This window comes from Plasmodium inui (genome assembly GCF_000524495.1).
Source record: "Plasmodium inui San Antonio 1 unplaced genomic scaffold supercont1.65, whole genome shotgun sequence".
Classification (NCBI taxonomy): domain Eukaryota; phylum Apicomplexa; class Aconoidasida; order Haemosporida; family Plasmodiidae; genus Plasmodium; species Plasmodium inui.
Genome location: NW_008481899.1, coordinates 30,752 through 43,531, shown reverse-complemented (window position 1 = coordinate 43,531; position 12,780 = coordinate 30,752). Strand labels below are relative to the sequence as shown.

General features: G+C 35.5%; 1 protein-coding gene across 1 annotated transcript; it reads right to left on the bottom strand.

Annotated features, from left to right (window-relative positions):
- Positions 1-7,431: 7,431 nt before the first annotated feature.
- C922_05395 (hypothetical protein) lies at positions 7,432-8,119 on the bottom strand (the record flags this gene model as incomplete). Its single annotated transcript, XM_008820966.1, has 2 exons — positions 7,432-7,620; positions 7,976-8,119. The coding sequence occupies 2 exons, from the start codon at positions 8,117-8,119 to the stop codon at positions 7,432-7,434; spliced, it is 333 nt and encodes a 110-aa protein (XP_008819188.1).
- Between the last annotated feature and the right edge of the window lie 4,661 nt (positions 8,120-12,780).

Here is a 12,780-nt window from a genome sequence, read left to right as displayed (position 1 = left end):
ATATAATTATTTATAGTTATTCTTAATGATATTATTCTGAGAAGTTAGTTTAATATCACAAATTTCCTTTTCACTTATATTAAAAAAGAAGAGCAAAGCAGTACACTTATTCGTACCATAGTAAGAAATTAATTAATACGAAATTATCAATATCTGCTGAAATTATAAAGGAAAAATTTTAGCGATGGATAATTCACGTTATCATATAAGATATAGAGAATTAATTCATTTGTTATTTTTCTGTTTGTTTAATTCTTACATTTCGAAGGGATTTATTTTTATTTGTACATAATAATTTATAAACGCTAGAAATATGAAGCATAAGAAATGATAAATTTATAGAAATAAGAATTACGTAATGAATTTTACTCATGATTGGCGTAAAAGACATATAAAATATTCTTGTCCTACTCATGGAATCATTACGAAAAAAAAAGATAAATTGTAAATTTGAGCTGTTCCGTACCATGAGCAATGCCATATAGATCCTTTTCAATAACGGCGCACTGTCGTTACGATGACGTGGGTATAATAGAAGATATTAATTTTTTCTTTCCAATTCCCCTTGGGTACACTCTTAACAATAAAATTCCCTTAACATGTAAAGAAGTAGCATAATAAATAATAAATATACCTTCATCATTTCTACTGTGAGGATCATGAATCCCATGGAAGTCACGAAAGAGGAGTTCGTACGCTGAATTTAATAAATAAGCCTCCATTAGCAAGTGATTTCCAGCAGAAATCCTGAGCTATAATACAGGGTAAAATAAAAGATAATTACGATTAAAAAAAGAAGGACAAATATGATGATGAGACCATATGAGCAGGTGAAACATTGAGAAGAAATTTCGATCTGAGTAACAACATATACCTGGGATCTATGAAAACAAAATATGCTGTTCTGCAATTGTTCAGAGAGATACACCAATGCTGTGAGAAAAGAGCTTTCCAAATTTTATCGATAACTGTATAACTTGAAAACACGTCTCAACCTGAATAAGAGGTTGTTCGTAAAGGAAATTCCTGGTACATTGTAGGTGTCTATATTCTTCCAAATCCTAAATAGATCATTAGACACAGCAGTGACCGTAATACTGCGCATAAGAGATATCTTTCTCTTATGCTCCTCCTTATGATAAGTATATATGGCATTTACTATGGTACGTATACATTTATTGGGTGACTTTCTAATTCTATGTACTCTCTATTCAGTAATGGAAAAAATCAGCTGTAACATGATATCATGTAATGATCGTGAACTGTGTTACACTCTATATAATTCTTTTGTCAGATATTTTTTCGTGCATAGGTAAAATCCGAAATATTAATAAATGCTTACGCAATTTATAATTAATTGTTTTATTACAGTAGATCCACCGGGATAAATGTAATGTTTCAGGTGCACAGAAAATAAGAAGAATGTGCATTTGTTTCTTATTTGTTCTTTCATACTTTTACTTTTTTATAATTCATTTTAAATATGTTTCCCTAAGTACAAAGAATATTTTCCTGATGAATTATTTACCCTTTTTTTTCCCCTGTTATTCATTGGGAATATACTGCGTGTGTGCTGAGATGACAGAGGACACCTGTACTTAATGCCGCCCCAATCTTGAAGGGGGTCTATTATACATTTAGCGTTAAGGATACCGAATTAATTTTGATTTGGTTTCCTGTTTCTTTCCCTATTATGCATTAACTGCTACTTCTTAAGTTAGGGGAGATTCCTTTAATGTACCGTAAATTAACCTATACTGTATGCTATTATTATTATTATTTTCTTCTTTGCCCTAAGGAGTACTATTGATTTGATTGCAACGAATGAAAAGTTATTGCTATTTATTATTTTCTGGCCTGAGAGTCATTGGTGCAATTAATACATTACCGGATAAGGCGTCCCACAATTTATGCTCTATCCATGCTGAACTATGGTATTATTTGCTTATTATGAATAAATACTTTTCCTCCTCCTCAGTATAAATCTATTTTATAATTATGGTTATGCATAGAATGATTTATTCGTGCAATAAACTCTTCTTCTGGTATTATTTCACATATGAAGGGGAATTTATAAACAAAAAAAAACGCACTTAATGTGAAATTCTTTAATGCACATCATGCGCTGAGGGTGAAAATTCTTTGCACTTCATTTGGGTGTAATGGTTTTATAAAAGGATATGTAAATAATTCTTATGAATGATGATAATGGACTGGTTTCTGTATGCTATGTAGTGCAGACTTAATTATTTTTTTTCCTTTTCGTAAAGATTGTTATTTCAGGAGAAGAGAAAGTGGACTACGGGGCGAACATGTGTGAGCTCAATAATTAGTGGTTATTATCATAAAAATTTAAATGAATGATATATTTTATTTGCGTGTGTAATTGCACAAAATAGCTGTCTGTACTCCAAAAATTTGCTGTTCGGTGTGAATAATATGAATAAATAATATAAATCCAGTGTAATTCTAGCTATTTAGGAAGAGGAACAATTAGGTTTCACCCGGAAAAATAGTAGTTGAAAACCATTTTATAGTAATGTTTTCATATAAATGGAATGAATTGCAAGGAAAAATTTCTTTAAATCAATTTTTACTAAAAATTATTCGTCGCTTTTACATTTTATTCTGCGCGTAGGGCATTTTTTTCTTTGATGCAGTGGGCAGTAAATTAAAAATTGCGTTTTTAAATAAATGTAAGTTTTATTTTCTCCCATTGAAATTATATATTCCGTTAAATACAGTTCACGTATATTTTGTAATGTTGCGATATTAGTAATTAATTATTTATTTTCAACCCGTTGCCCATTATTTGCGTCGTGTGCGCGAGGTAGTATATTTTCGCACTGAATTTATTTATTTACGCAGCTCCTACATCCATATTGTATGATTTGATTACCCAATAATATATAAAATGCACACAGTTCAATATGTTCCCTGATGTGTTTTTTATTAAAAGTATTTAGAAGATGATATGATGTGTTGTAATGCATGTCATTATATTAGTGAGTTCATCGTAATCTATCAAACCTAAGAATAGCCTAGGTGATGTAGCGTTAATTATGAGTATTATAGGACTGCGTGAATATATTATCAACTATTAAAATGTTGTAAGAGTGAAATAATATTATGTAATTATCTGAACCGAATTCTGTATTCATTACCGCCGCTAGAATTGGTGTGCCCCTAATAGTAGTTGTATCGGATACCTCCCTTTATATGCACGTTTTTATTTTATACTATATAGTACATAAATAGATGTATGATTGAGAGTTATATGCTAAACATTTTGTATAGCCACTTCTCATCATCCTTTATGAACTAAAGGAGAGAAATAATTAACACAAACAAGGAAAAATATCCTCAAGTATATTTCTGAAATTCTGTACTGTATAGCTACGTATTATTTAAATTATTTGATTCATTGCAACTGTTTCTTGAAGTACTTTTCTTTTGTTTTCTGTTGTAAGAGCTCTAAGTATATATTGTCACAGTTGTGGTGCACTACCATCAGGACTTACCACGTAGTGGACGACCTAGCTATTTAGGCAACATATGGATTTTTATAATTGTATGCATATATACTGTCGCATATGTGTATAGAAATAATTTTTCATGTAATATTTATTATTATGATAGCACTCTCTCCTTATGGTGATTACGGTTTCTGCGATGCTTTTGTATTACGTAATTTATATCTTAAGCGTTTCTTTTGGATAGGAAAATAATGAAATATTGCAATTTTATAATGCGTTCCCGAGGTTCTCACATTTATTTTAGCCCTATGAAATTTGCAGACACCTATGAGGAAACACATGAATAATGATATCGAGGTCTTCTGACGATGATATGGTGAGGACAGTATCAATAGTCATGCAATAAAATAAGAGGAATTCATTACTAAGAAGAGAGAAGTCAGAATGGTTAAGATATTTTCTGAACAAGGCCTTTCGCAGTTATTCCTGATGGAATGACTGTTGTAGAAGATTCCCCTCTATGCGTACGTTACACATGTGCAAGACGCTATACAATATATGTGAAAAATCAGATAAAACTTATTAACTCCACGATTTCGCATTACCTAGAAATATATTTCGCTGGACCCCTACAGCTGCGAAGATGCTTAAAATAGACAAACAATATAATGCTTAAAAGATCGGGTTATATGTTGAAGGAGTCTTATTTTTTTCTTATTGTAAGAATGTCTGCCATAAATTGACATACAAGTGTAACTATCCTTCTCTATTATCTGTTTTACAATGAAGACACACCTGTCACTATATTTCCTACAGAGATAACATGAAGAAGTCAAGTAGAAAATTTTCGTAGATGCGATAAATACTGAAGTATGTTATTTTTCTTATGTACTAACCAGGCTTAAAATGGACTGTTCAGAATCTCTTCTTTTTCTTTTTTTTGGCGGTGCGACTACTTATATTTTAAGAGTACTGTTACGTACTAATCTATTTATAGAAGTATATTAACTTACTAGAAGTTTTAGGAGCACTATTTTTTTTCTGCGATATAATTAATTATTAAACATATTGCTCTTCTGTTTTGTTATTTTTTCTTATAACGAATAATAAATATGTTCCGATCTTAAATTTTATTTTTTCGACTAAGCATTGCTTCTGAATATCTAATAATCAATTACAGGAACAGTTCAAGAAATGAACAAAATAAGAACATTTTAATTTTCTACGTACTTCAAGAAGGAATGACTTGAAGCAGTTACATAAATTTAGATTGTGATAGATTTTGAATTAATTGAGAATTACATAAAGAATCAATTGTCGCCGTAGAAAAAACCTGTTTTATATGAAATGTTATTCATTCCCCATGGTTAGCCACTTTTAAGACCGTATAAAAGCGATGCTATTTACTGTTTTCTTCCCTGTTCTGGTGAAACTGTGACAGTAGTAATAAAATATATTACAAAGAATCTATCATGAAGAGGGTGGAAACACTGCAGTATTGAGTCATGGATAAACACTAGGAATAACAGATATGTGTAAGTATAACGACGTTTCCCATTTTGCATATCGTTAATTATAGTAAATTAAGGAAGAATATACAGCATTCTTCCTTTGGAAGCTCTAAGGGAATTCACATTATCGGTGTGAACTGAGGGTGCATGAATTTCTAGAGACATAAGAAACATATTGGCTCAAGGAATACACGTAATTATCATACCTCTATTCATTGCTATCATCTATGGATAACAGCTTATGTGTTTTTGAGCTTTTTACACCTTATCATGCAACATATATATACACATGGATATACATGTATATATGTAGCTTTCTTCCCTTTTATATATGCGATTAGTTCATCTGCCATAGAAATAAAAAGAGTTAACTTGATGAACTATGAAGGTAATCAGGCGTCATACAAAGAAGGGAGCCTTCCCAAAGGGACAACCCAGGGAAGGACAAAATAGTATTGGTCGTACACATTTTTACTCAGAAGGAAAACATAGTGACAATTATATCCAGATTCAGATTAGAGAATTATTCATTTGCCATAAAAATGTGCTCCTTAAAATTACATGGTTTCTCATGACGTGTTTTACCTATGCATATATAAAGGGAGTAATATATTATTGAATTTGAACTCCTATAATAGAATTTTTAATTACAATTTCGCCTTTAATTGCATGTTGCATACGATTGAGAAAACTGTTATAGCGTTTAGATGTGTTCATGCGTATTTGTAAAGATCCGTCTGAGTGCATTAAGATAAGAATATGCGGATCCAATTGACAGAACATAAAATGGTGGACACACGTGTCTATATGGCTTGTTTTATAGTTACATTATCTTTGCTAATGTCTTCTCATGCCCCATCCCTTTTGTGAGTGTCTTCTTTGATGTGTTCATATTCTCACCAGTATCCCCTCCCATATTGCATTTTGCCTGTGTATCCTTTCTCATGTTTCTGCACTTTTATAAGTGTGTTAATTCATATCCGAACTCTTTCGCGTATGAGTCGTCAAGTTGCATAGTGTCCGTTGATGCGCTTTGGTGTCGTATCATCCCCATGAGTGTGCTTCATCATGTTTCTGCACTCTTATGAGAGTATCTTCTCATGGGGACTCTTTCTTATATAGGCGTGTTCAGTTGGTCTCATTTTGCAAATGTCGTGTCATGTAGCGTAATTTTTAGCGCAGGCCCCTCCTTGCTGATCAATTCTTGGCGAGGGCCTCTCATCTGTTATATCCGTCGCACACGTGCTATTTCCTTTCGCCTCATTATATATATTTCTCTATTTAATTTTTTCATGAGAATACACCTCTGTGCGACATTCCTCTGACGGAATCTTTTGCTAGGGTTCGATTATGATGCCATTTCTCGCAGCATCCTTATGACGATACTGCTTTCCCTGGCATCTTTATTAAGATGCCTTTATCTTCTGCATCTTTATCACGATTTTTTTTGTGTAGTTTCTTCATGATGTTGCTTTTTTTCCCTCGATTTATATGATGACCTTCCCCTGGGTCATTGTGCTGTTCTCGTATCACGTCACTTTGATGCTTTTCCTCTGTGTGGCATTTTTTTAACGTTGCTTATATTTGGCATGGCACTATAATAATGCTCGTCTTTGCTACATTTTTCCATAGCTACAGCCTCCTTGTTGCGTCAATATAAAGATGTTTCTTTGGGTGGTATTTGGTTTAGGATAATATTTCCTGTTCCATTTTTATGAAGTCCTTTCCTTCTATGGTGCGCCATTGGGAGGTTTATCTTCCCTTGTGGGGCATGTGTTTTACCAAGATTCATTTTACCGCTTGGTACTCCTAATGTATTCTTTCGCTTTCCATTCTTATAGAGATGGCTTCCTTTGCCCTGTCACTATCAGAATTGTTGTTTGTACTCCATTTGTTCTCTGACGATAGTTTTCTGTTCGGGGGCCCTGATGAGGTTCCTCTTGCCATGTCATGAGAATTTTCGTTGGGTTGGCATTCTTCTTACCAAGATTCTTCTTATGGCTTTATATTTATCATATTTTCTTTTCCTGGCTTCTTTATAAAGATGTCACTTCCTTTTACGATGTTAGCGCGAAAAAAAACTTCTATGAGTCCCTCCCCTTTAGGAAGATACTTCTTCTACGCGGCATTGTTTATGATGTTATTTCACGGCGACAGCATGAATATATTGTTGTGTGTCATTTCATTCATATGGAGGCTGCTGCCTCTCACGGCATCGTAAAGATTTCTCTCTGTTTTTCATATTTTCTACGATGATGTACCTTTTTTGCGGCATTCTGAAGATCTCCTTCCGGGTTTGGTTTTCTCTATGAAGATGCCCTTCTTCTGAGGCAATGTCAAGATACTTTTTTGTGTTTTATTTTCTTTATGAAAATGCTTTCTCCTCCTGGTATCTTCAGGATGTTTGTTTTCCACGCCGGTTTGAAGATGTTCCTCCGCCTCGCTTATTGTTTAAAGGTTTCTTCAGGCCGCATCATTGTGAAGAGATTTCTCGGTTGCAACCTTCTCCATAGGTTGTATTCTATGTCATTCCTCTTTATTGGAATGCTGTACTCTTTAACATATTTACCGATGTGCTTATCTTCCCTTTTCCTTGTTGCGTCATTATAAGGATATTCTCTTTTTCTGGCTATCTATGAAAATGCCCAAATATGTGAAGTGTAAATATCATAACAATACGGATGTGGTAACATTAGGAGACAGGAACTATATACCCATGTGGGAAATGGTATCTTTATCCCTGGTATATTACTATTCTATAATTGATAATGTCCATCGGGTACTATTAGGTGAATAGCAATGTTACCTGGATAGAACTGTTAATTGGACAGCAAAATTGCGTCAAGGGTAAGGATTCCCCTGGAGTGTTATTGTACGAAGCCTATTGAGGTGTTCTCACTACTCATATGTGCAGAGTACTGACCTGCTTATCGTTTTGTTAGATCAAGAGTGGAAACCCCCCCAGGGGTAGCTTTCTTTGCAGAACACCTGTGTATGCGTCTCTAACGCTAATGCATCCCCCAGATTCATGTTTAATACTTTTAGGTGAAGTGCATGGATATTCAAGAATTTTTGTCTAAACAGTACTGACGTGTCTGGATTCTCAATGGTTAAGAATCCGGAGATTGCCATGGTATTGTTATGTAAACGTCGTATTAGTTCTGATATCTTCATCACCTCCAGTGTTATCAGACTAAGTGCCACGATTATGTGCTGCTGCATATGCCATAATGAATATTATTATATTCGAAGTAGTCTGTTATGGAAGAGTATGTCTCTTCGAGATGTACCCTAATGTTAAGGGTATTGTTGTGTTGATAAAGCCTCTATTTGAATAGCACTGTTTCTTATTTAGTATTCATGATTTGCAGTGGAAGTAGCAGGAAAGTACAGACATATGTATAGTACTCATATCTGGAGATACGTGACATGCTTTGTAAACCGCTATATAGATGGTGGCGAAATGGAAACAGTCGTATTAAGTGATGTATTCTGGTGATAGGATATATGTTGCGTAACCTTTTACCATCACCGAACAGATGGAATGAGAGGTTCAGAGGCTCCAGTACTATCCTTTGTGAAGCATCTTTTTGAGCTTGCGATGGACGCGCTTAAATTTCGTCTACTCCCATGGCGTCGGTCGTGACTTCTGAGCTTAGCTGCTTCTGTTAGTTTTGAAACTTTATTGGGGGAAGAGTGCGCGACTGATAAAGGAGTCCCATGGTAGAATATAGTGAGGAAGCAAGCAAAAATATTGCCGTAAAGGTAGTTAGTGCCATCGCCCGAGTGATAGGCGTAGATAGAATGTGCAGCAGGTTTGCAGTAATTAGCAGGACCGGAAGTAAGCATACATATATAAGGGTTCGTACTTACCAGAGGGGGGAGCAAAGGGAAAACTGGAAGAGTGATCTTCAAACAGTTAGTACAGGAAAGATGTTGGAAATCTCTTCCCGCCTTCTGTTCCCGAAGTTGATGTGAAGTTGTGCGTACCCCCGTGATGGCATTCATATTACTTTAATTTCTTCTGAGAAATTAACCTCGCGGGAGCAATTTCGCGTCCAATGAGGGGCATATGTATATGAAAACCACTGCTCTTTATTATGGAGCGTCTAAGAGCAGGCCAAATTAGTAGACATGCGCTAAGATTATCACTTGAACGTTATACCTGGGTAATACACGTTGTGGTGTGGTTACGTGAACATAAATCAATACATTTGCCTTTTATTAACGCATAAAAAGAGCAGGTGCTACATGAAGAAAATTGGAAGCGGCCTGAGAGGTAGCGGAAGAAAGGGAAACATAGAGAACCTCCTCATTATGGAAAACGCTAACTGAGGGTTTCAAGGGGTGCAAATTACGCCCCCTCGGGTGTAAAGAAGGAACGATAAGACGAAAAATTTAAATACAAATTTGGAGAGGTAGATTGATGAGATTACGCAAACATGTTTCCCTTTATTATTATATACAGTATGAAAAATGAGTTCATTCTCTGAATGAGGTGTAGGAAAAGGAGTAATGCGAAATGGAGATGGAGTTACACCAAAATTAGGGGATGTCGAAGAACACCCTGTAGCCCAGTATTTAGTGTATTATTTAAGTTGAAAATAAAAATGAATTTTTTCTCGACGCAGTCTGTTCACTTGAAAATGACGAATTCAAATTTATCATACACAGTTGAGTCAGATGACTGTAAATGGCTTACATCCTACACGCGTCTTAAATATGGAAAATTAGAAAAGAGAAAAATTCCTTTTCCTTGATAACCCGCCTTCTAATTCAGGCATTTAGAATTCAGTCTCGTTATGGGAAAAAATGAGAGGTCCTCTTCGCGGGGCTCTATTGCATGCTATACAATTCGCGAGTTGTAATTAGATATAAATCCCGTTCTATAAGAATTCCGCAGAACGGCAATTATTTTATTTTTTTCTTAATCTTAGCACTTCTTACTAGCAGAAGGAGTGATTGAAAGGCGTCAAAGATAAATCTCCCTTTAGCTTAGGTATTGACTGGGGAGATGGCTACGCCTGCGCTCATGACTCAGAACGCTTGTTGCGATCTAGGTAGGGCGTCACCAGCAAAGGCTTCTCCCTGTGACTGCCCTTCCATTTGTATGTATCCGGAGTGCTGTTCAAATGAGATAATAATGCTAATTTCCCTTGAGAGAGGGCATTATAACACATGTGGTGAAATGTTTCCAATTGTGGTGATATCTGACCCAATGAAGATAAGCTTCAATTTTCGGGATTTTTTCACGTCCTCCATTCACGAATGGTATTAATTGCAAGAGAAAAGCCCGAAGTCCTGCTTCTTTGTGAGGACAGAGGTGTACCACCATGGGCCACAAAAGAAGAAGAAAAAAACAAGGGCCAAAATGTTCATATAAGTATACATGAATTTTCAGTATACTTCTGCGAATAAAGATTTATGTAACCGAGTGGAATTGCTAAGTCCTGACACTTCTAGCAGATGAGTGTGGCCATCATCCATAATCACATTTCAGTTTTAGTAAGAAAACGGGGATAAAATGAACAGAAGGGTTTAACAAATGAGGGGCCTCCTCATTTAAATGAAAATGTATTCCTTTGATTAACATACTGGGAGGGGTCTCTTAAAATGTGGAACTATTTTTAATTATGCATTGATTAACTCATCCTCACGTGTTATCCTTTTAAATGTCCAGTTTATTGCGACCTTATTTTCTCCTGGCACTCTGAGAGGGGCGCATATGTTACTCGGCTGGTAAACACATATGGGATTTGCCATTCGGACCAAGAAATTTGCGGATTTCCTTCTGTTCTAATGCCTTTATCCTCCCATGCTGGTATGTGTCCATGCCTTTCCTCACGTTTATCCTCATCATCCTCTTCCCCCTGTGGGGAGAAGTGAAAGGATTCCAAATTGGTATAACCTCGAAGAGGTAGTAGAATAAAAGAAAAAACACGTATACATATTTATATGCATAATGACTGCTAAAGAGGGTTAATAAAGAATCAGTGGCTGTAGGATTAATTGGGTGTAAGCACTGTGTTCTCTGCACAGGGAAACACTTTAAATTGAGTCACCATCTGTCTGTGGCCATAGTTGCGACATCTTAGCCACATAGGATTATGATGTATACAAGAAAAATTAATAAACCTTCAGATTCTTTTTTTTTTCTTTTTTCATTCTGATGCTGCTATTCGAGTTAGCATTTTTGCTACTACGATTTAATCAGATGTCTGTGACGTCCCTGCCGAATAAAAGAGTTTCGCTCTAAACAGGTGAAAGGGAAAGGAGCATCGTTACATTACGTGCCAGAGATGTAGCTTCAGTGCATTGGTAATGGAGTCCCTCCCGTAATGCCGAACACCTGATTCCCAATATGCTTTATGTTTACTTCTATACAGGTGTGACAATAGAGATAGGCCGCATAATATTTTGCGAACAGACACGGATGGTCCCTTGACCTAAAGAAAGCCATTTCTTATGTTAACGTTATTCATATAGGATGCATTTGGAACTAGAGAAAAAGTTCTAAAAAATAGCGATGCATGTCCACTTTGTGGAGACGCCCTTATGTGAAAGCCTCAACAAAAACGTAGCGTTCAGCAAATAAATACACTTCTGTAACTCGTGTGTCTTCTTTTTTTTTATCTCGCCCTGGGTTAGTTAACTCAGTTTAAGTGTCCATAGAAGTCGCCTGCATACACACATAGTCATGAACTCATCAAAATGGCCAATGAACAGAAAGAATTTTAAAAAATGAAAAAAAATGATTCTCCCCTTTTCACGTCCCTTTTTTTGACAGGATTAATATTTCCTTCGTTCTTAATTGGTTGAGCCATTGTTGCTTTCCTTTCTCTTAATGGCTATGGGTATATAAATGTGGCACGGGGTTTACCCCCTAGGGGAGGAACCATTTCATATTTAGTTGTTCGACTTGCTGTTTTTTTTTTTTTTATTATTTTGGCTAAAGATATATTCTATAATGTCTTAATTTATTTATGTAAGTGCTTCTGCTTCTGTTAAAAATTTTGGATTTGTCAAACTTATTTAAGAAGTACTCTTTACTACATATTTTAACAGTTTAAAACCTACTACACCGTATTTGGAGGTAGTTTAAAATATTTCAACGTATTTTAACGCAGTTTATGATAACATGACAAAACCCACCTCAGTTATAAATTTAGAACAATATTCGCGCACGTAATAACACTTTTTTATGTATACTTATATGAACCGCAGGAATTAAATTAAACTACTATGGCTTTTCTCAGCGAATCCAATTCCGCTTTGGCTGATGAATGCTCCCCTAGGAATAGAAGGAGGAACGAAACACGTTCTCCCGCCCCAGAAGCCGGGGACGGGACCCCACATGGCCTTAACTTCCGAAGATCCTTTTTTCGCTCCTGCTCAGTTTCACTTCTCGTTGTCAACACTTATATGTTGCTAATAGGAAGCTATATGGAGTAGAGATTTCTTGAAGAAATAATACGAAGCATCTCGAAATTTCTTATTTTGTTCTTACCCTGGATCAAATGTACCTTTTTTTTGGATGTTTATATGGAGAAAGCAGTCTTTACATATGAACTATAAATAATATACATATGACTAATGTGTACAACACCTGTCGTTCCAGACTCTTTTAAAAAATTTGTCGCACGACATAACCCACCTGGAAAAGGAGATAATGCGCCCAAATACAGCAGAGGAACTTCTCGGAGTTAAATGAAGATGGATGTATGAGAGGAAGAAACTCAGATAAAAATGTAAGTTCCACCCATTCTGAATCTGATCATGGCGTGTTATCTGGG